The sequence below is a fragment of the Lepus europaeus genome, chromosome 22 (assembly GCF_033115175.1).
Source record: "Lepus europaeus isolate LE1 chromosome 22, mLepTim1.pri, whole genome shotgun sequence".
NCBI classification, from domain to species: Eukaryota; Metazoa; Chordata; class Mammalia; order Lagomorpha; family Leporidae; genus Lepus; species Lepus europaeus.
Window position 1 is genome coordinate 24425036 of NC_084848.1, and position 21138 is coordinate 24446173.

The 21138-nt window shown below is 56.5% G+C and overlaps 1 protein-coding gene across 2 annotated transcripts in view; it reads right to left on the reverse strand.

Moving 5' to 3' along the window:
- The window catches only part of TMEM63C (transmembrane protein 63C), a 69075-nt gene that overhangs the window by 32458 nt on the left and 15479 nt on the right, over nucleotides 1-21138 (reverse strand). Inside the window, exons 3-6 of one of the 2 annotated variants that reach the window (XM_062181244.1) lie at nucleotides 5634-5685; nucleotides 2686-2848; nucleotides 2045-2124; nucleotides 1557-1638 (exon numbers count right to left, since the gene is read on the reverse strand). In XM_062181244.1, coding sequence (XP_062037228.1) covers nucleotides 1557-1638; nucleotides 2045-2124; nucleotides 2686-2835 — 312 coding nt within the window. In that variant the 5' untranslated portion in view covers nucleotides 2836-2848; nucleotides 5634-5685. Of the gene's footprint in view, nucleotides 1-1556; nucleotides 1639-2044; nucleotides 2125-2685; nucleotides 2915-5633; nucleotides 5686-21138 lie in introns of both variants that reach the window. The other variant, XM_062181243.1, reaches the window with a different exon arrangement.

Genomic DNA, 21138 nt, shown 5'->3' on the forward strand with positions numbered 1-21138 from the left:
CCAACCCACCAGGCCATGGCGAGGCACCTGCAACTTCCAGCAAGGGCTTTTTAGCAAGATGTGGAAGGCTTGTGCAGGGGACTGTGTGTCCCCACTTTGGGCACAGCTGAAGCTGTGTGTGGCAAGTGGACAGGGCAGGAGCAAGTGGGCATCTGAGGAGGCCAGTCTGAGGTTCTGCAGCCATCCTTGCAAAGCCTGCTGGAGGCCTGTGATGGCAGAGGCAGCACAACCTGGGAACGGTGTGGCCATGCTCGGGGGGCTGGGTAAGCGTGAGGGAGGCGCACAAGACAGACAGTGGCAGAGTCTAGGGCTCAGAGCAGGTGGAGCGGTGCTGCGGCAGGCTTTGGGCATACTGAATCCAAGAATGCCTTGGCAACACCATGTGTGGATAATTTGGAGGCCACTAGGTAATGGGAGTGGAGCTCAGGGACAGGATCAGCTGGAGGCAGACACTCAGCAGCGGCTGTGTAGACTCAGAGAACGAGGCTGTGCGTGTGACCGACACTGCGTGGGAAGAGGGTTTAGCATCACCTTGGGTGACACTAGATGGGGAGCAGGGGCCAGCAAAGGAGGCAGAGGAGCAGACAGAGGTAGAAGGAAAACCCACAAGCGGCTCCTCATGGAAGCAACTAGAAGGACAGCTGGTCTGTAGGTTTCGGAGAGAACAGGTGAGACGGGAACGGAGGGAAGCCCATTGGACTTGGGGACAGGGGACTGCGGACGACCCTCGCAGCAATCTGGGTGGAGCTGGAGGGGGATTGCGTGGACCCCGCATCTGGAGTTCAGCTAGGATGGGGCAGAGGGAGACAGGCAGATGTGGGGGGCGTGAGAGGGTAATGGCCTGATGCCTGCCACCCCGCCCCCAGCCCTTCACTGCAATCAGCTCTTTGCTCAGATGTCCCCGCCCTGAGCATCACCCCCTCGCAGCTGCCCCCAGGGCTGCCCAGTGCCTTCCCGCCCCTTTCCTGGTCATCACCTCCATGCACCTGCCAGCTGTCTCCCCACCCTGGAAGAAAGCAGCAGGAGGCAGGACTTGGTCTGCTTGGTCCCAGGCCAGGGGCTAGCACACAGCGGGAGCCCCAAAGCCCCCGGCTGGATGAATGGACCAGTGCATGCAGGGAAAACAGGCATTCAACAGCAAAGAGAAGGAGGCAGACGTCTGAGCTCCATCAGGTGGGCCCGGAGAGCAGGAGGTGGCGCCTGGGATCACCCACGTGGAATGCGAGATTAGTCCCAGGCTCTGAGCAAGGCGGCAGGAGGAGGGGAGGACTAGAGCTGGGGGGAGGGCTGGAGATTGGAGAAGACAAACTCATTTACAAAGACAGGATAATCTGCTGGCACCTAGGGAGGCAGGTGTGCTTACGCCCTCCATCTTTCAGACGGGAACCTGAGTCTGGCGCAGGCTAAGGGACTTGCCTGGGGTCGCACCGCTGGAGGAGGTAGCATCTGGCTGGCGGCAGAGCCTCTGCACGGGAGCCGGGATTCTTCCTGTGCACACCTGTCCGGCTGCCCCTGCCCCAGACGCCGTGGGGACTTGGACTGCTCCCCACACTCACCTTGTCCTTGCGTTCCATCTCCAAGGAGATCTCCGAGGGAGAAGACTTCTCGCTCTGCTCCCCATAGATTAGCGAGGTCAGGCTGGCCGCCGGGAAAGGGAGCAGGGAGGTGGCGAGGAGAGAGAGGCGAGAAAGGCGTCAGGCATCTATCTGCCTTCAGCCTCCCTGCTCCCTGGGTTGGGGACGCCCAGCAGCAAGGTCTCGGCCTCCCTGCTGGGCTCTGGGTCCAGACAGCCCATCGCCCCTGCTGCCAGGTGCACCACACACCTTGGGCGCCCAGCCACGGGATCTAGAAAGTTTGAGTCCAGAGGTAAAAGGGGTCTTGTGCCCGGAGGGGGCTGCCCTCCAGTGCCCCTCCTGCGGGGAACGGTGTGGAGATGTCACCTGCTGAGACACCTGCTGCAGTGGGGCCCGGGCAGGGTCCCCAGCAGGTAGCCCATCCCCCTCCCGGGGCACACGCAGCGCCCAGCCATAGCCGCCTCTCTCACCTGTCATTGTGGATCAGCAGAGCCAGGCGCCCGTAGTCCCACGCAGCTTTCCGCAGGAAGGAGTACACCACAATGACGAGCTGCCGGCCAGAAAAAGCAAGATGGGGCAGGAGGGCTCGGCCCCTGCTCTCCCACGGGGCAGACGCTGTCCCGAGGTCCCCGGGAGACCCTCTGCCCCACTCCTCTCCCCCCAGCAGGGTGGGCTCTGTCAGGGAAGGGGGCATCCCTTTCAACTGGGGGTTCCCAGCACCCAGGAGCTTCCTGGCAGAGTAGATGATCAGTCGAATGAAGGAGCCGATGGCGAGTTTAGAACTGGGGGCAGGAGCGCCTCTCAGAAACGCCAGCAGGGGGCGAGAGCGGGGAGGCCTGAGGGCAGCAGCCACATGGATTTTGGGACAATGGAGCACAGAAAGGAATCCCAGGAGATCTGTCTGTTCCGTCAGCCCCTTCTCCCACGAGGCTTACCCACTGGGCGACCCTGGGGTGAGACTAACATTTGGGTGGTTCACAGCACTGTGGCTGGGGTCCATTTGGACAATGGAGTTCTCCCCCCCGCCCCACTGTGTCACTGTGGAAGGTCTCCTGTCCCCCCCTCCATCAGCTGGGGGCTCGGTGCCTGCCACAGGGCGCCCAGGACTCACCAGCCACGAGACGACGTTGATGAGCAGCACGGTGGGGATGCCCCCGAAGGGCTGCCCCTGGAGGACGGTGCTGCGAGAATGGAAACAGTCGTCCGCCGTCATGTTGTGCAGCCGTCTCTCCATGCTCAGGTTGTCCGGGGAGGCAGACATCCTGGGAGTCTCCCTGGTGAACAGAGTGGCGTCCAGGTCTGCCATCAGGACGCCCTCTCACTTGGCAAAACACAGAAGCCTGTGGAGGGGTTTGGGGGCACGGGAGGTGAGTGCATTTGCCCGGTGGAGCCTGGGGCACATGAGACCCAAGGTCAAGGGCCGGGCTCATAGCTGTCGTCAAGGCAGGGAGCCAGCCCAAGGCAGGCAGGAGAGCTGTCTCCAACCCAGGGTTATGATGATGGAAAGGCAGAGTCCCTGGGACAGTTCTTACTCTACACACCACTGGCCTCTTTTAAAAAAATTATTTACTTATTTATTTGAAAGTCATAGTTAGAGAGAGAGAGAGGGAGAGAGAGAATCTTCCATCTGCTGGTTCCCTCCCCAAATGGCTGCCACAGCCGGGGCTGGGCCAAGCTGAAGCCAGGAAGCTGGAAATCCATCTAGATCTCCCACGTGGGTAGCAGGGGCCCAAGCTCCTGGGCTGTCTCCCATGCTTTCCTAGGCACATTAGCAGGAGCTGGATCAGAAGTGGAGCAGTGAAGACTCGAGCCGGCACCCAGATGGGATGCCAGTGTCACAGGCAGGGACTTTGACCTGCTGCACCACAGCGCCAGCACCACCACTCATCCCTTTTAAGGAGAGTCGTTGGGGTGGGCGTTTGGAATAGTGGTTAAGATGCCAGTTAAGACACCTGCGGCCCACATCAGAGTGTCTGGGTTAGACACCCAGCTCCAACTCCTCACTCCAGCTTCCCGGGGATGCATACCCTGGGAGGTCAGTAACCTCTTCCCGGACAGAGGGCCATGGCTGATGATTGTCAGGAAACGGGAAAGCGGGATCTCGGGCAGACCCCTGCATGGCCAGGGAGGGACGAAGAGTAGAAAATTGCAGAGAGGCACAAGAAAGGCATCTTTCCAGCCCCAGGCCAGCGACCCTGGGGGCGACAGGACCGGCTCTGAGCCGGTGATAAGGAAGGTGGTCTCAGCTTTCAGTACTGGGGTAGGGTGGGGGGCCAAGGAGCTCGGGGAGTTTCTGAATCCCAGCTCCATTACTTCCTTGCCAGGGGACCTTGGGCAAGGCACCCAAGGTCTCCAGGCCTCTCTTTACTTATCAAATGGAGACGGCAACCGCCACTAGTACCCACTTTCAGGACTGTTAAGAGTGGTGAGTGGGCCGGGGCTGTGGCGTACTGGGTAAAGCCGCCGCCTGCAGTGCCAGCATCCCATATGGGCAAAAGTTCGAGTCCCAGCTGCTCCACTTCCAATCCAGCTCTCTGCTATGGCCAGGGAAAGCAGTAGAAGATGGCCCAAGTCCTTGGGCCCCTGCACCCACGTGGGAGACTGTATGAAGTTCTTGGCTCCTGGCTTCGAATTGGCCCAGCTCCAGCCATTGCAGTCAACTAGGGAGTGAACCAGCAGATGGAAGACTTCTCTCTCTCTCTCTCTGCCTCTCCTTCTTTCTCTGTGTAACTCTGACTTTCAAGTAAATAAATAAATCTTTTTAAAAAAAAGAGTGGAGAGTTAAGATTTGCCAGTTGTAGGGCCAGCACTGTGGTGCAGTGAGTAAAGCCGCCGCCTGCAGTGCCAACATCCCATATGGGTGCCAGTTCAAGTCCTAGCTGCTCCTCTTCCAATCTAGCTCTCTGCTATGGTCTAGGAAAGCAGGAGATGATGGCCCAAGTCCTTGGACCCTTGCATCCATGTGGGAGACTCTGAAGAGGCTCCTGGTTCCAGGTTTCGGATTGGCCCAGCTCCAGCCATTGTGGCTATTTGGGAAGTGTACCAGAGAATGGAGGATCTCCCTATTCCATGCCCCCTCTCCCATAGCTCTGCTTTTCAAAGAAATAAAAAAAATCTTGGCCGGCGCCGTGGCTTAACAGGCTAATCCTCTGCCTTGCGGCGCCGGCACACCGGGTTCTAGTCCCAGTTGGGGCGCCGGATTCTATCCTGGTTGCCCCTCTTCCAGGCCAGCTCTCTGCTATGGCCCGGGAAGGCAGTGGAGGATGGCCCAAGTCCTTGGGCCCTGCACCCGCATGGGAGACCAGGAGAAGCACCTGGCTCCTGGCTTCGGATCAGCAAGATGCGCCGGCCGCAGCGGCCATTGGAGGGTGAACCAATGGCAAAAAGGAAGACCTTTCTCTCTGTCTCTCACTATCTACTCTGCCTATAAAAAAAAAAAAATTAATTAAATTAAAAAATCTTTAAAAAAAAAAAAGATTGTCCAATTGTGTAGAACCATCCCCGGTACACAGGAAGCATCACATAAATACTTGTAAAATGAGAAGTAGGTGTGGATTTCCAGGGACACCATGGAGTACAGAGGGTTGGTGATGGGGATGGAGAAGGGAATGAAGACAGAGGATGGGCGTGGAGGAGATGGGGGTGGCCTGGGAGTCTGGGGCCTCTCAGGCTCATTCACAAAAACAGGGGGTTCAATGAAGTTACCCTGGAAGAGGAGGGAGGGAACAAAACCTCCCACTCCAACCCTCTGGATCACAGAGTCTTGTCTTCCTAACTGTCCTTACTTTCTGGTCCCTTCTGTTTGCCTAGGCTGCCCATGGCTTATGCCTCCACCCCAGGTCACTGATGCACGCAGTCGCAAACTTGAAATCAGGAAGCATCAGCGCAGCGGCAGCACCATCTCTGGGGTTTCCTGGACAGCAAGCACAGCCACCTGCGCCATGTCGGGCAGCTGTGGCAAGAAGCTACAGTGCTGCATGCAGGTGGCCAGCAGGGGGAGTCTGGGCCCAGGAAGTGGCAGATGGTGAACCTGCCTGTCTAATTAAGGAGACTTCTTACCCAAGTCAGCTCTTGGAAGGTTCCAGCCAGGCTCCACTCAGTGACCGGGTTGCTGTAAAAGAAGAAATGCGGTGAACAGACCACAAGGCTCAGGGCCCCAGACCCCCTGAGCCTCAGGGCCCCTTCCCTCCTCTCGGGTTCATACATCCTTTATCAGATTGTTTTGCAAAGAGTCCCTCCCAGCCTACTGCTCCTCATTTATCAATGGTTAAGCACAAAAGTTTTCCATTTAAAAATTTTTGTTTATTTGTTTGAGAAGCAGAGAGATAAAAGAAGCTTCCATCTGCTGGTTCTCTCTCTACATGCCTGCAGACAGCTGGGCAGCCTGGGGCAGGGCTGGAGCTAGGAGCCAGGAGCAGGAACTCAATCCAGTCTCCCACATGGGTGTCAGGAACCCCAACTCAGGCCATCACCTGTTGCTTCCAAAGGTGTGCATTAACAGGAAGCTGGAGCCAAGAGCCAGAGCCAAATATCAAAACCCAGATATTCCAATATGGAAAGCAGGTGTCTTCACTGGAGTCTTAACCACTAGGCTGAATGCCTGCCCTTGATATTCCGGACTTTGACAAAATGACCCTCAAGCCGGGCTGTGAAGGAAGTGCAAGAACAAGCAGTGTGCAGGGGCAGTGTGGGCAGAGAGGGTCATATTGGCCAAGCCCCGAGGGAAGAGAGCGTAGCCTTCTGAAGAATGAAAATGCATTGTCATGGCAGGAGTGTAGAACAGATCACTGGTTTGTCCATCCGTCCATCCATCCACCCACACACTCAGTCATCCATCCATCCATTCATCCATCCACCCATCCATCCATCCACCCCCCCACCCACTCACCCATCCATTCATCCATCCATCCACCCACCCACACGCCCACCCATCCATCCATCCATCCATCCACCCACACACACACCCATCCACCCATCCATTTGTCCATCCACGCACTCAGTCATCCATCCACCCATCCATCCATCCACCCATCCATCTACCCACCCACCCACTCACCCATCCATCCATCCATCCACCCACACAGCCAGCCAGCCAGCCAACAAGAATTCACTGAGTAGCAGGTTGACCGAGTATAGACTTCCTGCTCAACCTGACCAACGAGACTCAGAGCAGGGGAGGTAGGAAAAAGGCAGAAGAAACAATCCACACCCTCTCCCACCTCCCCACCTTCCTAAGCTCTCCTAGGCAGCAGTGACGGAAGGCTGTTGCCATGGAGACCTAGAGCAGCTCCAGGCTTCCTCTCTGCCTCCCCCACCTTCAGCATCTCCAGACTTTGCTTCTTTCTGGAGGGGGAGAGTTAGCTCTTGGCTGTGAAGGAGAGAGGCAGCAAGCCCAGACCTTGCATCAGCCCCAGAAAGGATGAAGTTTGAAGCCCAAGGGTGCTAACCTGAGGGTGCTAAAGGAACCCACAGCAGGGGAACCAGCCTGGGGCAAGGGTGCATCAAGGAACGTGTCGCTTTGAATATTACACACACGGCAGAGGACAAATAACCTGTTTGGGGCAGCAAGGAGAATCAGGCTTTCTGTATCCAGACTATTTGGACTTAAATCCCAGACCCACTTTTGCTGTGTGATGGATTGACCCTCAGTTTCCATATCTGGAAAATGGGAATAACCACAGGGGTTCCTGCCAAGATGAAGTGAGCTAATTCACATAAAGCCCTTTGCACAATGCTTGAGAAACACATATGTGCTCACCATTAGCCAGGGCCATCATCACCATCGCCAGTGCTTTTGGGAGATGGTGGTGAAGGGCCCAGATTGGGTGCTTCCTAGGCTCTTTCCATCTACTCTGTGCTGGGATGGACAAGAGGAGTGATGTGGGGATGGCAAGGACCATCCACACCTCTCACACTGCAGCTGGTGGGGGCTGTTGCCTCTGCTCTTCCTGGGTGTAAAAAGCCAAGGCCAACCTTGCTTTGGGGTCAAGGACAGGCAGTGGGAGAAGACGCTGGTGGGTGAGTCGGGACTCTCAGGTCACCCCACCTATAGCTGCACAAATTATTCTGACAGGAGAGTATGTGGCCCTCTTCCTATCCCATTCCTCCCTGCAGCCAAATCTGGCATCTCAGGTAAAGTTTTGTTGTCAAGTGAGCACCACTCATCCATTGCTCAGTCCTGGCTTGCAAACCAGGCCTGGTTTCTCCTACTGCTCTCCTAACCAGCCAGGCAAACATGGTGCTCTCCACCGTCCTTCCAAATGAGCCAGACACCTCCAGGCCAAGTCCTCTGTGTGGGGCGCCCAAGTGCCATGGATGTCCTCAGAGTTAGGATGGTCCAGAGGGCATTACAAAGGGGAGAACTTATTAATAGCAACCATTTACTCAACATTTGCTATGGGCTAAAAATTTACAATTAAAGAATTAGCTCACTTCATTCTCACAAGCACCTAAGGGCATGAGAACCATCCCTTGAAAATTAAGGCCCAGGGAGGTTAAACAACTTGCCCAGGGTCTAGGCACTAGTACGTGGCAGAGTTTGTCTTAAATCCAGGCAGTTCACAACCTCTGTGCTTTGCTGTCACCTGGGCAATACTGGACAGGGCACAGAGGAAGGGGATGGCTTTGCCCAGGCCTAGTCCAAGGGTTAGCCTTCTCTGGGCTCTCAGGGTAATGCAGCAGGAAGCACAGTGAACTGAGCCAGGAAGCCAACTGGCCCCTGGAGTCACTCAGCCTGCACTTGGTCTGCTCGCAGGCCCTGCATGGTGACGGGGTGACAGAATCCCTGTAGCCACAGGCTGTGTCCTAGGAGCAGATGCTGCAGGTGGGAAGCCACCCCACCTCCTCCTCCAGCCCCATCACTGCCAGTACACAAAGCCACAGCTCCTGCCCTGCCCCCTTGCCATCTGGCCTTCTCAGTCTCCGCAATAATTCATCACCTTTTTTTGCTAACAAAAGGAAAGATTATCTCCCATGGTTCTGGACCTAAACAAGCAAACCAGGATTCCCCTCCCCTCCTTCTCTGGGTGTCCTCCCAAGGGCGGCAACACCTTTCCAGGAAGTCAGCTCAGTAGCTTCATCCCACACTCCCTGTTAGGGAGCCAGGTACCCTATAGGGAAGGGGTGTTGCTGGATTGAGGGGTTCTGATGCATGTCCTTCCCCATCTGCCTTATCTGTTGGCTACAAATCCCCACCCCCACCCCCAGTATCCTGAGCTCTTCATTGCTTTGAACCTTCCATCTTCCCAATAAAAGAGGTTTGTCCAACTTTACACATCAGGAGACCAAGTCTCCAGCAGACTGAAGGCTGGGGAAAGCAGTGGATTCGGGATGAGAACTTGGATATTCTGGCTCCCCATTCAGTGCTCTCTGTGACTCTTGGGGGCAGGCCTTGGAATCATCTGCAAGGTGTTGTAGACCCAAATACCTACACCCCACCCAAGACATTACAAAATGAGAATCCTTGGTCGAGTCTGTGCAGCTGAGATAGAGAACCATGGCCTAAGACTTCCAGGGTTCTCTGCATCTAGACAAGGTGTCCTTAAAGAACCAGAGTTTCTTGTCTCCCCCAGATAAGAAGGAGCTGTGAGGACAAACAGTGGTAGCCTGGTGCCCTGAGTCATGTTGCAGTAGGGAAGCTCAGGAAACTAGTGCCGCCTCCACCTCCTGTGTGACCCCCGTCATTCCCTTCCTGCTGGCCTTGAGTCTCTGGAGAGCTGCTAGGACGTGCAGAGCCCCACACTGCCTCTGCACCGGGAACTCTGAGCTCTGGCTTGTCTCCCATTAGTTCTATGTCTTGCTGGAGTCTCAGAGCTCTTGCCCCTCCCTTCAGTCACATCCCTCTGGGCTCAGTAGCAGCTCATCAGCACTTCCAGGTCCTGAGCACAGCTCATATCCTGTTTTCTGGGGCCTCTTTTCAGATGGCCAGCCTGGTCCACACCTTTTCCCCACACTCTATATAGCTGGCATTTGCTACGACTGCCTGGAACTGCGCTCTCATTTTCTCATGGACATGAGCAGCAAGGTCTCCAACAGATCTGTGGCATCTGTGACAGCAGGGCCACATCCTTTATTTTATTGTCCGTGGTTTTCCACTGTGACCGGCAAGTAGTAGACTTCAATGAAAGACAGATGACTCTTCATCCGGAGCCCCACGCAGGGGTAGGAATGAATAAGATGTGAGTGATTTGCAAATATTTGCATACTGTGATAGACTACTCGAGTCCTGGGATTTTGCACGCTCACAGCACTCTACTGGTTACCGAGTCTCCTTCCCCAAGTCATAGCACGGAGTACAGAAAGCCTGAGGTTGTGGGTTGGGACAATGGGGGTAAATATGGCTCTAATATTTATTATCTTCCACTTAAATTCTTGCTTCTTAGCTTCTCCTCCACAAAATGAATATCAGCATGTCTGTCCTGCCAATGCCAGGGGTTATGAGGGTTCACTAAAGGAGATATGCACGGAGGCTTTTTGTAAACCGAGTGACAAAACTTGGTTCCTGTGCTACCCTCTTCCTCGAATCCAGGCCAAGCCTCCCTGAGAAGCCCTCGAGCCACCTTTGAAGCAGCATGGAATGAGTGGATTAGGCCCCTGCCCGCCGTGGTGCCCACTCTGCAAGCTGTGTGATAATAAGGCAGCCAGCAGCTGGGGCCAGCAGGGTTTCAGCACCGTGGACAGCACCACACAGCGCACACACTTCTGCTGCGGCTCCTCCTAGGCAGGGCCAGGCAGAGCTCACAGGTGCTCTGGTCCAATAATGACAGACACAGCTCCCGTGCACTGAGTGAGTGCTATGTCAAGCACTGTGCCAAGTCCCTTCATGCGCAGCCTGGGTTAACAAATCTATTGGGCTGCCTGTCCCACATGGCTGATGGCCCTCAGCATCTACTCCCACCTCTTTCTGGGGTGCCTTCCTACATCACAGAGGCTAGAAAGCTGAGAAGCACATTTCCAACGCTCACTCGCACCAGGGGTTCTGGATATAGAGTAGGCTGAGTAGATGCCCTGGACGCAGAGGGAGGACAAAGCCACCTTCCCGGGGCTTGGGCTGTGTTTCACTCACAAGTCACGCTAGGGTAAGGAAAGGTTCTCTCCCTCTGACTCCCAGGAAGGGGGATGTAAGAGGCAGCCGTGGCACAGGCTGCACAGGTCTCCTGACCTTGGACTGCAGGTAAGGCGACATGAGCTCCCTGGTGCCAGAGAGGGTCCCCAACTGTGGATGAGAAGTGGGCTGTCTAGTGGCCAGCTCTGCTCTCTTCTGAACACCCAGATTCTAGCCCTTCCCATGATTCTGAAAGCATATAATTCCTTCTTTGAAATTCTACATTTTGGGGCTGGTGATGTGGTGCAGCAAGTTAAGCTGCCGTAAGCCACCATATGAAGCACTGAGGATTTGCCCTGATCAGAGTTAGTGGCACTGGAGTTGGGCACCCCACAGCCCCCTCCTGCTCACCCGGCTGGTGCCCCCTCCAGGCACTGAAGCCAGGCTCAAGAAAGTTACTGGAGAGAAAGAAGTGCTGATGGGGAACACTGGGCCACACCTCGGGTTTGAGAAAGCCTCAGAGGAAGGGAGAAGGGGAAGGTGCCAGTGTGGGTGATGGGCCAGGCATGGTACACGTTAACACAGTTTATTCCTCACAAGCAGTCCAAGAGGTAGAAGCCTAAGAAGTAGGAGCTGATGCCCCCATTTCACAGTTAGAGAAACTGGGGTTCAAAGAGGTTAAGCAACTGGCCTAAAGTCACAACCTGGAGAGACAGAGTCAGGGCTGGAAACTGAGCGTCTGTGACTACACTGCACCAGTGGCACAACTGAGAAGACACGGCCTTGTCTGTCCCGGGAAGACCGCCCCAGATCCTCACTGCATCCGTGGGACCCTCGGCTAAAGGTGAGGAGCAACTGCAGGTGTGAGAGGGAGCTGGGAGGCAGTGGGGAAAAGGTGGCCACCTGGACCAGGCCAGAAGCTGGACCACCCCATCTCAGCTCCGGGACCTCCACAGGGCGCCTCTCCTTGCCGGAAGGTGCCATCCCTTCACTTTCTGCCCATGGTCCCGGGCCAGTGAGCAGCCACGACTAGAGCCAAATGGGGGGAGCTGTGGGGACTTCAGACTCTTCACAGACACCCGGGGCCCTGGGAGCCCAGCAGCAATGCAGGGAGACACAGGGAGCAGGAGAGGGGGTGACGGAATACGAAGTAAAAACAGCAGGTATGATGCTGTTGAACTAGATGATCTCGATTCTAAAAGATTAAAAAAAGAGAAATGAAAGCAAAATTTAAAATGAAAATTACACCATGTTCTTTAAATGCTCCTTTAAAATTTTTAATGCTTTTGAGAAACTCTTTACGTGCAGAATTATTCATAATGAGAATGTTTCAAAGCAAAGGGTATTTCCAGGCACACAGATGGCCAGCTTTGGCTCCTCTTCCTGCCTCAGCTCCATCTCCCTTGTCCCTCAAGTGCCCTCATTTTGACCAACTCCTACTCACACCTGTGCATGCGGAGGGGAGCAGGGCACGTGGCCTGGAGCCCTGGTACAGGTCACCTATGCAGAAGGCAGAGCAGGGGCAGGCTTGGCACCATGGTGAAGACGGGGGGTGGGGGAGGGCCCGGCTTGAGTTCCAGCTCTGCTCCCAGTTCCAGCTTCCTGCTAGAGCACACCCTGGAAGGCAGTGGTGATGACCCAAGTAGCTGAGACCCTGCCATCCCCGTGGACTAAACTCCCAGCTCCTGGCTTCAGTTCCCTGCTGGGGCCATTGCAGGCATTTAGGGAGTGAACTCTCTCTCTCTTCCTCTCTGAGGGTCTCTCTGCCTCTCAAATAAACAAATGCAGTTTAATTTTTTTTTAATTAGGGGCTGGGTTGAGTCCCAGTTGCTCCATTTTGCTGATCCAGCTTCCTGCTAACACCTGGGAAGGCAACAGAAAACGGCCCAAGTTACTTTGGCCCTTGCCCTCCATGTGGGAGACCAGAATGGAGTTCCTGGCTCCTGGTTTCAGCCTTGTCCAGATCTAGTTGTTGTAGCAATTTTTTCAGTGAGGCAATAGAGAGAAGATTCCCTCTCTCCCCCCTACCCCTTCCTCTGTTGTACTGCCTTTCACATAAATAAATTAGAAAAAAGGAATAAAGCAGGTCAAGGTCTGAACTGTGTGCTGTCTCCTCTCCATCCCCCTCAGGGCCTAGCAGGGTCAGGGACAAGAAGACCAAGGCTTGACCTCAAACCATCCAGGCCAAGGTGACCACTGGGGCCCTGGGGGGGTCTGCCTGGAAGCCAGAGGCAAGCCCTTGTCACCAACTGCCCCCCCCCCGCCCCAATCAATGACTCCTCCCGGCAGCCACAGCACAGGGCTGACTACAGCACAAGACAGTGTGATGATGGGGAAGGGGTTCAGAGGCCTGCCCAGCACGGCTCTCCCTGGGGTCAGCCTGCCCTGCCTCCAGCTCAGCCCCTCCCCTCCCCTCCCCTTGCCCCAAGGTTGAATGGAGATGTAAATAGCACCTGCCTCACGGAGTGGCTGTGAGGATCCAGCGAACCAAACACAGGAAACACTGGGAGCAGCGCCCAGCACCCAGTGCTGGCTCAGTCCAGGCGCTTGGTACCCAGAATGGGCCACTCCTCTCAGGATGACACAGCAGATACCTGCACCAAAGGCCTTAACGGCAGGGCCTGGGCTGCACTACTGGTCATTCTCTGCTGCGCCAGGCAGGCCTGAGTGCGTTACAACTGTCTGGTGAAGAAAGGAGATAGGCAGCTGGGCAGGGGCGGGGCTCACTGGCCCCTCGCCCTCCAACCAGAGTGTTTTGGCTGGAAGGGATCTCCCAGCTCCTCTGCCTTAACCCTGTCTTTCCACAGACAGGCGCGGAAGGGCTGGCTAACACTGCCCTGGGTGTCCAGTCTCTGGGGAGCTGGGCAGCCCTCAAAGCCTATGGATAGAGGGCATGGCAGAATCTTGGACTGGGACTTCCGTTTCTGTCTTGGTTTACCAAAAAATGTGGCACATCTATCTCATTTCTGAGCAAACACACTCACCACCACTGGGAGAAGCAGCACGCCCAGCCCGACCCTGAGCCACGCTGGCTGGGATTCTCATCTCCATGGCAACAAGTCTCCGCGTGGCCTCCAGCCAGCGAGACTGAGCAATGCTCCCCTGGACTGCCATCAGCGGGCCCCTGGGTGAAGAGGCTGGCAGCGTGGCTCTCTCCCCAGCCTCTGCCCTGACTGATTCCTCTGCAGGAGGCCAGAGGGGGCCGGGAGGGAGGGAGAAAGTGTGGGAGGGGGTCATGGGGATGCAGCAGTGGTAGAGGCCCTGATGGCAGAGCTGGCCCCAGCTGGAGCCAGGATGAAGGCTGCCAGTGCCACAACAGGAGCAAACAGGCTGGCCACTGCTGGGTGCCTTCCAGCCCACCACCTGCTGCTGCCAGGACAGGCTCTGATCGACAGGGGCTCTGCAGCTGGGAGGCGGAGCCCTCATCCCACTCAGACCCAACCAGCTGTTGATGACTCACAGATGTCCACACAGAGCCAGCCTTCACCAAACACCTCCTCTGTTGCACCATGCTAGGAACGGGGGTGGGGGAGGGGAGGGGAGGATCTCAGAGGGCACACAGTGGGGTGACGGAGACCCCGAGCAGCACAGAAATGGATGATCAGATTCACTGCCAAGTGCAAGCACAAGACGCTGACCACGCATAGTGCGTGCATCTTGCCGTGTGTGTGCACCGCCATGGGGTCTAGACTTCTCTGGAAGGATTCACAAGAAGTCATTGGCATTGGCTGCTCTTCTCTGGGACAGGAATGAGGCAGCCACAGAAGCAGAGTGGGGCAGACTTTTTACTACATCCTCCCCTTCCTATGTGAGGTTTACACTGTACACACACCTAACCACTTCAAACAAAACCCAGCAGCAAAAGCCAAACGAAAAGCAGCTGACATGGAGGGGTTCTTGGCTCCCTTGGGGCTCTAAGAGTCCTTGTCTGCAAGGCGTGTGTGTGTTGTGTGTGCGTGTGCCGCTCTCTGCCTTAGGATCTGTGTGTTTGGGGACGTGTGGGTCTTCTGGGTTGAATAACGTCCCTCTAAAATACAGGCCCACTTGGAATCACAAGTTACTTTGTTGGATGTAACTTGGTTGGAGACAGTCTTTGCAGATGTGACCAGTTTAAAAGACGGGGTCCTAATAAGGCAGGCGCTGGAGTGACACGGCTACAAGCCAATGGCCAGCAAGCATTGCTGGCAGCCACAAGGGGGAGGGGGAGGATCCTTCCCCGGAGCCTGCAGAGGGCGCCTGGCCCTGCCCACACCTTGACTCCAGACTTCCAGCCTCCGGTTCAGTTGCCTCAAGCCACTCAGTCTGTGTGAGTTAGTTAAAGCTGCCCTAGAAAATGGGCACTTATAGGCCGGCGCCATGGCTCACTAGGCTAATCCTCCACCTGCGGCGCCGGCACCCCAGGTTCTAGTCCCGGTTGGAGCGCCGGTTCTGTCCCGGTTGCTCCTCTTCCAGTCCAGCTCTCTGCTGTGGCCCGGGAGTGCAGTGGAGGATGGCCCAAGTGCTTGGGCTCTGCACCTGCATGGGGGACCAGGAGGAAGCACCTGGCTCCTGGCTTCGGATCAGCGCAGCGCGCCGGCTGCAGCAGCTATTTGTGGGGTGAACCAACTGAAGGAAGACCTTTCTCTCTGTCTCTCTCTCTCTCTCTCTCTGTCTAACTCTGCCTGCCAAAAAAGAAAATGGGTACATGTTCACCCAACCGTGGCCTGCCTGTTTGCTCCTGTGATGGCACAGGGGGCTAAGTCGCCGCCTGTGCCACTGGCAACTCTTACTAGAGTGCTGGTTCGAGTCCCTGCTAATGTGCTGAAGAAAGCAGTGGAAGAAGCCGCCCACATGGGAGACCTGGTGAGAGTTCCTGCTTCCTTGCCTGGCTCCAGCCTGTGCCAGTTGGGGAGTGAATCGGCAGACGGAAAATCTCTCTTTCTCTCTGCCACTCTGCCTTTTGAATAATTAAAAGAAATGGTGGCCGGCGCCGTGGCTCAACAGGCTAATCCTCCACCTTGCGGCGCCGGCACACCGGGTTCTAGTCCCGGTTGGGGCACCGGATTCTATCCCGGTTGCCCCTCTTCCAGGCCAGCTCTCTGCTATGGCCCGGGAAGGCAGTGGAGGATGGCCCAAGTGCTTGGGCCCTGCACCCGCATGGGAGACCAGGAGAAGCACCTGGCTCCTGGCTTCGGATCAGTGAGATGCGCTGGCCGCAGCGGCCGTTGGAGGGTGAACCAGTGGCAAAAAGGAAGATCTTTCTCTCTGTCTCTCTCTCTCTCTCACTATCCACTCTGTCTGTCAAAAAAAAAAAAAAAAAAAAAAAAGAAATGGTAAAAGACAAAGAAAACAAATATAGTGGGTCTATGCATTTGTGTGTGTGTGTTTTGAGGTATGTTAATGTGTGTGTGCAGCTGTGTAGGTTTCGGGGGTATCTGGATGTGTTGGGGGATGTGCTGGTGACTATAGCTTGGGTCTGGGGTGCTCGTGTGTGCTTTGAGGGGCTTGCATGTCTACGCATTTGTCCATGTGCGTGGTGAGTGGTGTCTATGCACTGGTGTACATGCGGATTTGTGTGGTTCACGGGGTGTGAGCCTATGTGTCTGCAGCCTGAGCATTCCAGAAGTCTGCTCAGGGCTCCTGCTGCCAGGCCGGCCTTGAGAGGCTGCCAGCCAGTGGCACTGGGCATGAGGCAGGCTCCAGGCAGGTGGGGGTAGCACCCGCTCTGATCTGGGTGGGGGGGGTGTCCCCATCACCCTGCCTGGTCTGCACGATGGTCTCAAACTCAGGGTGCAAGTCCCCTGGGATCCAGGACCCAGGAGCCCAGAGCATAGACCCCCCCCCTTCCCTTTGGGGTTGGCTTAAGGGAAAATGCATCTGAGTTATTTTGAAACATGAGAGCACAGGACCTCAAACTCAAGTGGGTCAGCATCCCCTGCAGGGCTGGTCACCTGCAGATGGCTGGGCCCCACCCCAGAGGCTCTGCTGCAGCAGGTTGGGGTGCAGCCCGAGAATCTGAATCTCTAACAAGCTCCTGGGTGACGCCACACTGCCGGGCCAGGACCCCTGCTCTAAGAATCACTGATGTAGCCCATGAAGCAGGAGATGGGAGCTCCTCCCCAGTCCTCAACCAACCCCTAGACCCCAGTGTGGGCAGCCTGGTATTTTAAGATATGCCCTGGAAAAGTCAGCTCTGGCAGGCTCAATCCTGTCTCCCACATGCCACCTGTCACTCACAAAATCATTCCTGTGCTCAGGGTGCCTACAGCCAGGGCACAGGATTCTAGTGGGCACGGAGAGCCCTAAAGAGATTTTACGAGGCTGCATAAGTTTAAAGCAGGCTGGAAGCATAGAGGAGCACCTGGAGTCCAGAAAGGCTGCCTGGAGGAGGGGCTGACCCGGGCAGCCCTGCAAAGATGGTCAATACCGGCACACGTTCACTGAGGGCTTACTGCCTGCCAGGGTCTGTGCAAAACCTCTCGACAACCCCAACTAGGGGTGCCAGCTGCAGCGTAAGATGTGGCTTGGACAGTCTGCCCAGACGACCGCTCCCAGCTGGAGCACACATGGGCCTCCTCCCACAGGGAGGTCAGGGCAGGACTGCCCAGCGGGGGGCCAGGCAACAGGAGCAGGGCAGGGCAAGTCCTGGGTCCTGGGGGAGTTCAGAGCCCCCGAGAGAACTGCACGCCCCTTGGGGGCACCAGAGGCAGAAGGGGGGCTGGGCTGAAGCCTGCCCCCCGGAGCCCAGCCCATCTGTCCAAACTGGGTGGCAGCCACGCTGGCTGCCTTGGGGCTCCCTGGTTACAGCTGTTCCTGTGGTGGGTGGCAGTGGCATGGCAGAGGCTGCCTCCCATGGCCTGACAGGGCCTGAGGGAGGCACAGAGATCTGGAACACGGGGGCCTAAGAAACACCTGCTACTGCGCTGGGAACTTGGTTTGTGGATTTGTTCGTGACAAGGTTAGCCCTGGAGGGGGGCTGAGGTGCGGGGCGAGGCTAGAGTGACCTCCATGACTACGGTGGTCCCTCTCCTGAGCCCCCAGACAGTCCCCGAGTGGCTCTGGGGGTCTTGACCTCCTTAAGCGGAGCACAAGCCCCAGGCCCGAGGTCACCTCCTGACCTTGCTCCTGCCCCTGTGGTGGAGGTCAGGAAAGCCAGGCTGACCCAGGTCGAGGGAGAGCTTGAACAGTGACCTGAATCCAGAGTACGGAGCCAGAGAAAGGGAGCCCCAGCCGCAGCAAGAGGTGTTCTGGTTAGACACCAGGAGGCACTGGCTGGGATGCTGAAGGGAGCAGGTGTTCTGAGGAACAGAAAGCCACCCTCTGTCTCTGACAATCTGCCTGTGGGAAAAAATACAGCAGGGACCCCTGCCTCCCCCGCCTTCACTGGCTTCTCTACCGCCCCTCACCTCCATCCTTTTCCTCTCTCCTCTCCTGCTCGCTCCAGCGTCTGCCTCTGTCGTCTGCTCGGGCCAGGTCCCAGCTGCCAGCGGTCACCTGGCTTGTTGCAGTGTCGCCGGACAGGGCAAGGTGGGGCAGAGTTTGAGCTTGGACACAATCCAGCCAATGTCTGCAGAGCCCTAGACCTGCTGGAGGGGAAGGAGCCCAGGCTCTGCCCCTGGCGCTTCCAGTCAGGTACAAAGATCAGACAGCAAAACCGACACCCAAGCCCAAGGCAGAGGAGGGGCAGTGGGAGTGGCATGAGCCAAGGTGCTGGGCTCAGAGACCACAGCCCGGGCAGTCAGGGAAGGCTCCTGGGAGGTGGCATTTGGAGGGCGCATGGGTTTCCACTTGGACAGAAACCAGTGGGGACAGGGGCAGTGTGGGCAGAGGAGGGGAGCAGAGAGTGGAAGGTTCAGGCAGACTGGCTGGGCTGCAGAGGTGGGTGAGAAGGGTCTAGTGAGCCATCAGGCAGGTTGGGGCCAATGCATGAGGCTCTGCCCCTCAGGGCGATGATTTAAGTGGTCAGGCAGTGGGGAGTTACTGACGGTTTCCGAGGAAGGACATGCCAATACTCGGGCTGGGACCAGAGGGGCTGCTGGAGTTTGCTCCTGTCCCAGGATCTCATGAAAGACCCTAATCCCGAGTGCCAGCCTCCCAGGGACTCTGAGAGGACTAAATCATCTGTGTGGACCAAACGTTAACTCCCTCGGCGAGGGGCTTCCCCACCCGGCTCCTCTGGCGCTCCCCATGCCTGTCCCCACTCTGCTCTTCCTGGTCCTGCGCCTGCCCGTCCCACCACACTGCTGCACCCTTCCTTCTGACTATGGCCCCCGTCCCCACCAGAACAGAGGCCCCACGCGGCACGGGCTGAGTCTGTCTCCCTGCAGCTGAATACCCAGGGTCGAGCCCAGTGCCTGGACTCCTAGCAAATTCATTCATTTTTCAAATTTTAATTTATTTTTTCATTTATTTGAAAGGCAGAGGAAAAACTGACAGAGTGATCTTCCATCCACTGGTTCATTCCCTAAGTGCTTGCAACAGCCGAGGCTGTGCCAGGTCAAAGTTGGGAATCTGGAACTCCATCTGGGTCTCCCATGGAGGTAGCAGGGATGCGAGTACTCGTGCTGTTGGCTGCTGCCTCCCACAGCGCACATTAGCAGGAAGCTGGAATCGAGAGCGGAGCCAGGACTCTAACCCAGACAGCACAGCCCAGTGTGAGACACAGGCATCCAAGCTGCCTCTCAACTCCTGTGCCAAACACCTGACCTGACATTTGTTGAATGAATTAGGAGAAAGCAAACACCAGCCCACAGGAACCAGCACAGCCTGCGTGGTCCCCTCTCTGTCACCTCACTCCTGGCTTTCCATGCTCGGTGGGACCCCAGGCTCTCAGTGGAAAAGTCTCTGAGACAGCCCCACCCACAGCCTGGAAGAACAACTTTGCTGTCTGATCAGAACACCTGCACTTGACCACGTGCTGCCCCGTGCAGGCGCTGTCCCCTTGCATTCACCTTATAAAGCAAGTAATAGGGGCCGGCGTTATGGTGTGGTGGGTTAGCCGCAGCCTACGATGCTGGCATCCTATATGGACGCTGGTTCAAGTCCCGGCTACTCCACTTCCGATCCAGCTCCCTGCTAGAGTGGGCAAAGATGGCCCAGGTGTTTGGGCCCCTGCCACCCAATTGTGAGATCTGGATGAAGCTCCTGGCTCCTGGTTTTGGGCTGGCTCAGCTGCTGTGGCCATTTGGAGAGTGAAGCAGAAAGGATAGAAGATCTTTCTCGGTCTTTCCCTCTCTCTGTAACTCTGACCTTCAAATATATAAATAAATCTTTTAAAATAAAGTGGCCAGTAGCTTCCTCATTTCACAGATGGAAACACAGGGGCCCAGAGGAGCTCCCTGACACAGCCAAGGTCTCCCCGTCAGATGAAGAGCCGTCCCTACACCAAACCCACACTCCTCCCTCTGCAGCACTGGACCCTCTTCTGCCAGAGAAGCACTGAGACGCACAGTGGGGGAGGGGGAGCTTGCCAAGCGCTCTGCCCAAGGCCCAGGCTGGGGCAGTTTCTGCTGGCCTCAGGCTTCCCCCCTGGGCTGCAGGAGTCCAGGTTTTGGCCACTTCCCAGCGATGACCGAGGACAGTGTCGTCTCACCTGACCCGATCAGAGCGGGTGCACAGCTGTGGCCGCCGCCTGTCCTGGGTGAGGGCCAGGTATCCTCCTTCGCTCTGATGCGGCTCAGGGCTGCAGTCCAAAGCAGGGCTCACTACGTTTGCAGTTCCAGCAGATCCCGGGAAAACACAGCTACCCCGTGTGCCCATCTGGCTCCCCGTCCCCAGGAGTGCCGGCGGCCAGGCTGTGGCTGGATCAGAGCCCCAGCTGCATGGCTGTAGGTGGCTGTGCTTCCACTCCTTAGGAACCCAGTTTATCCGCCTTGAGGGTGAGACCCTCCCTCGCCATAGACCTTGCTGACTCGTAATTATGTGCAATGCAAACATTCTGCAGTGCCTGCCTTCAAGGCCTTTCACAAGCAAGTTAAAGCGCAGCCGTTGAATGGGCAGTGGGGAGCCACGGATGACTGTGGAGCAGGGGAGAGAGATGACTGCTCTGTGCTGTGGAGAGGGTAAGCAGGCAGCAGAGTGCGGTTGGGAGAGAGCAAGCTCCTGTTATGCTCAGAGCTAATGTGCTAAGCGCTTACTGGGAGCTAGATGTTTCCAGCACTTCACAGAGATGAACTTATTTCTTGTTCACAGGTACCCAGGGATGCCACTGTTACCCCCATTTTAAGTGCACAGAGCTGAGCAGGCTCATGGGTGGTGGAACTGGGTCCAGAGCCTGGGTTTGTTCAGCGCTGATTCTCACAGCCTCTGGACAGGGGCCTGGGCAGTGGGCATGTCCAGGGGCTGCGAGTAAATGACGGCCTATGGCCAAGGCTCCTTGCCCAGGGCGCTATCCCAGGCAAGGAGCAGGGCAGCTCAGAGAGACCTGCCCACCGAGCACTGTGCACGGAGAACCACATCTCAGATTCCTTTTATTGATAACAGCGGCAATCGCAATGTTCTTGGCCAACGGCCCGTCCAGAATAACTTCCTGCTTCACATCAA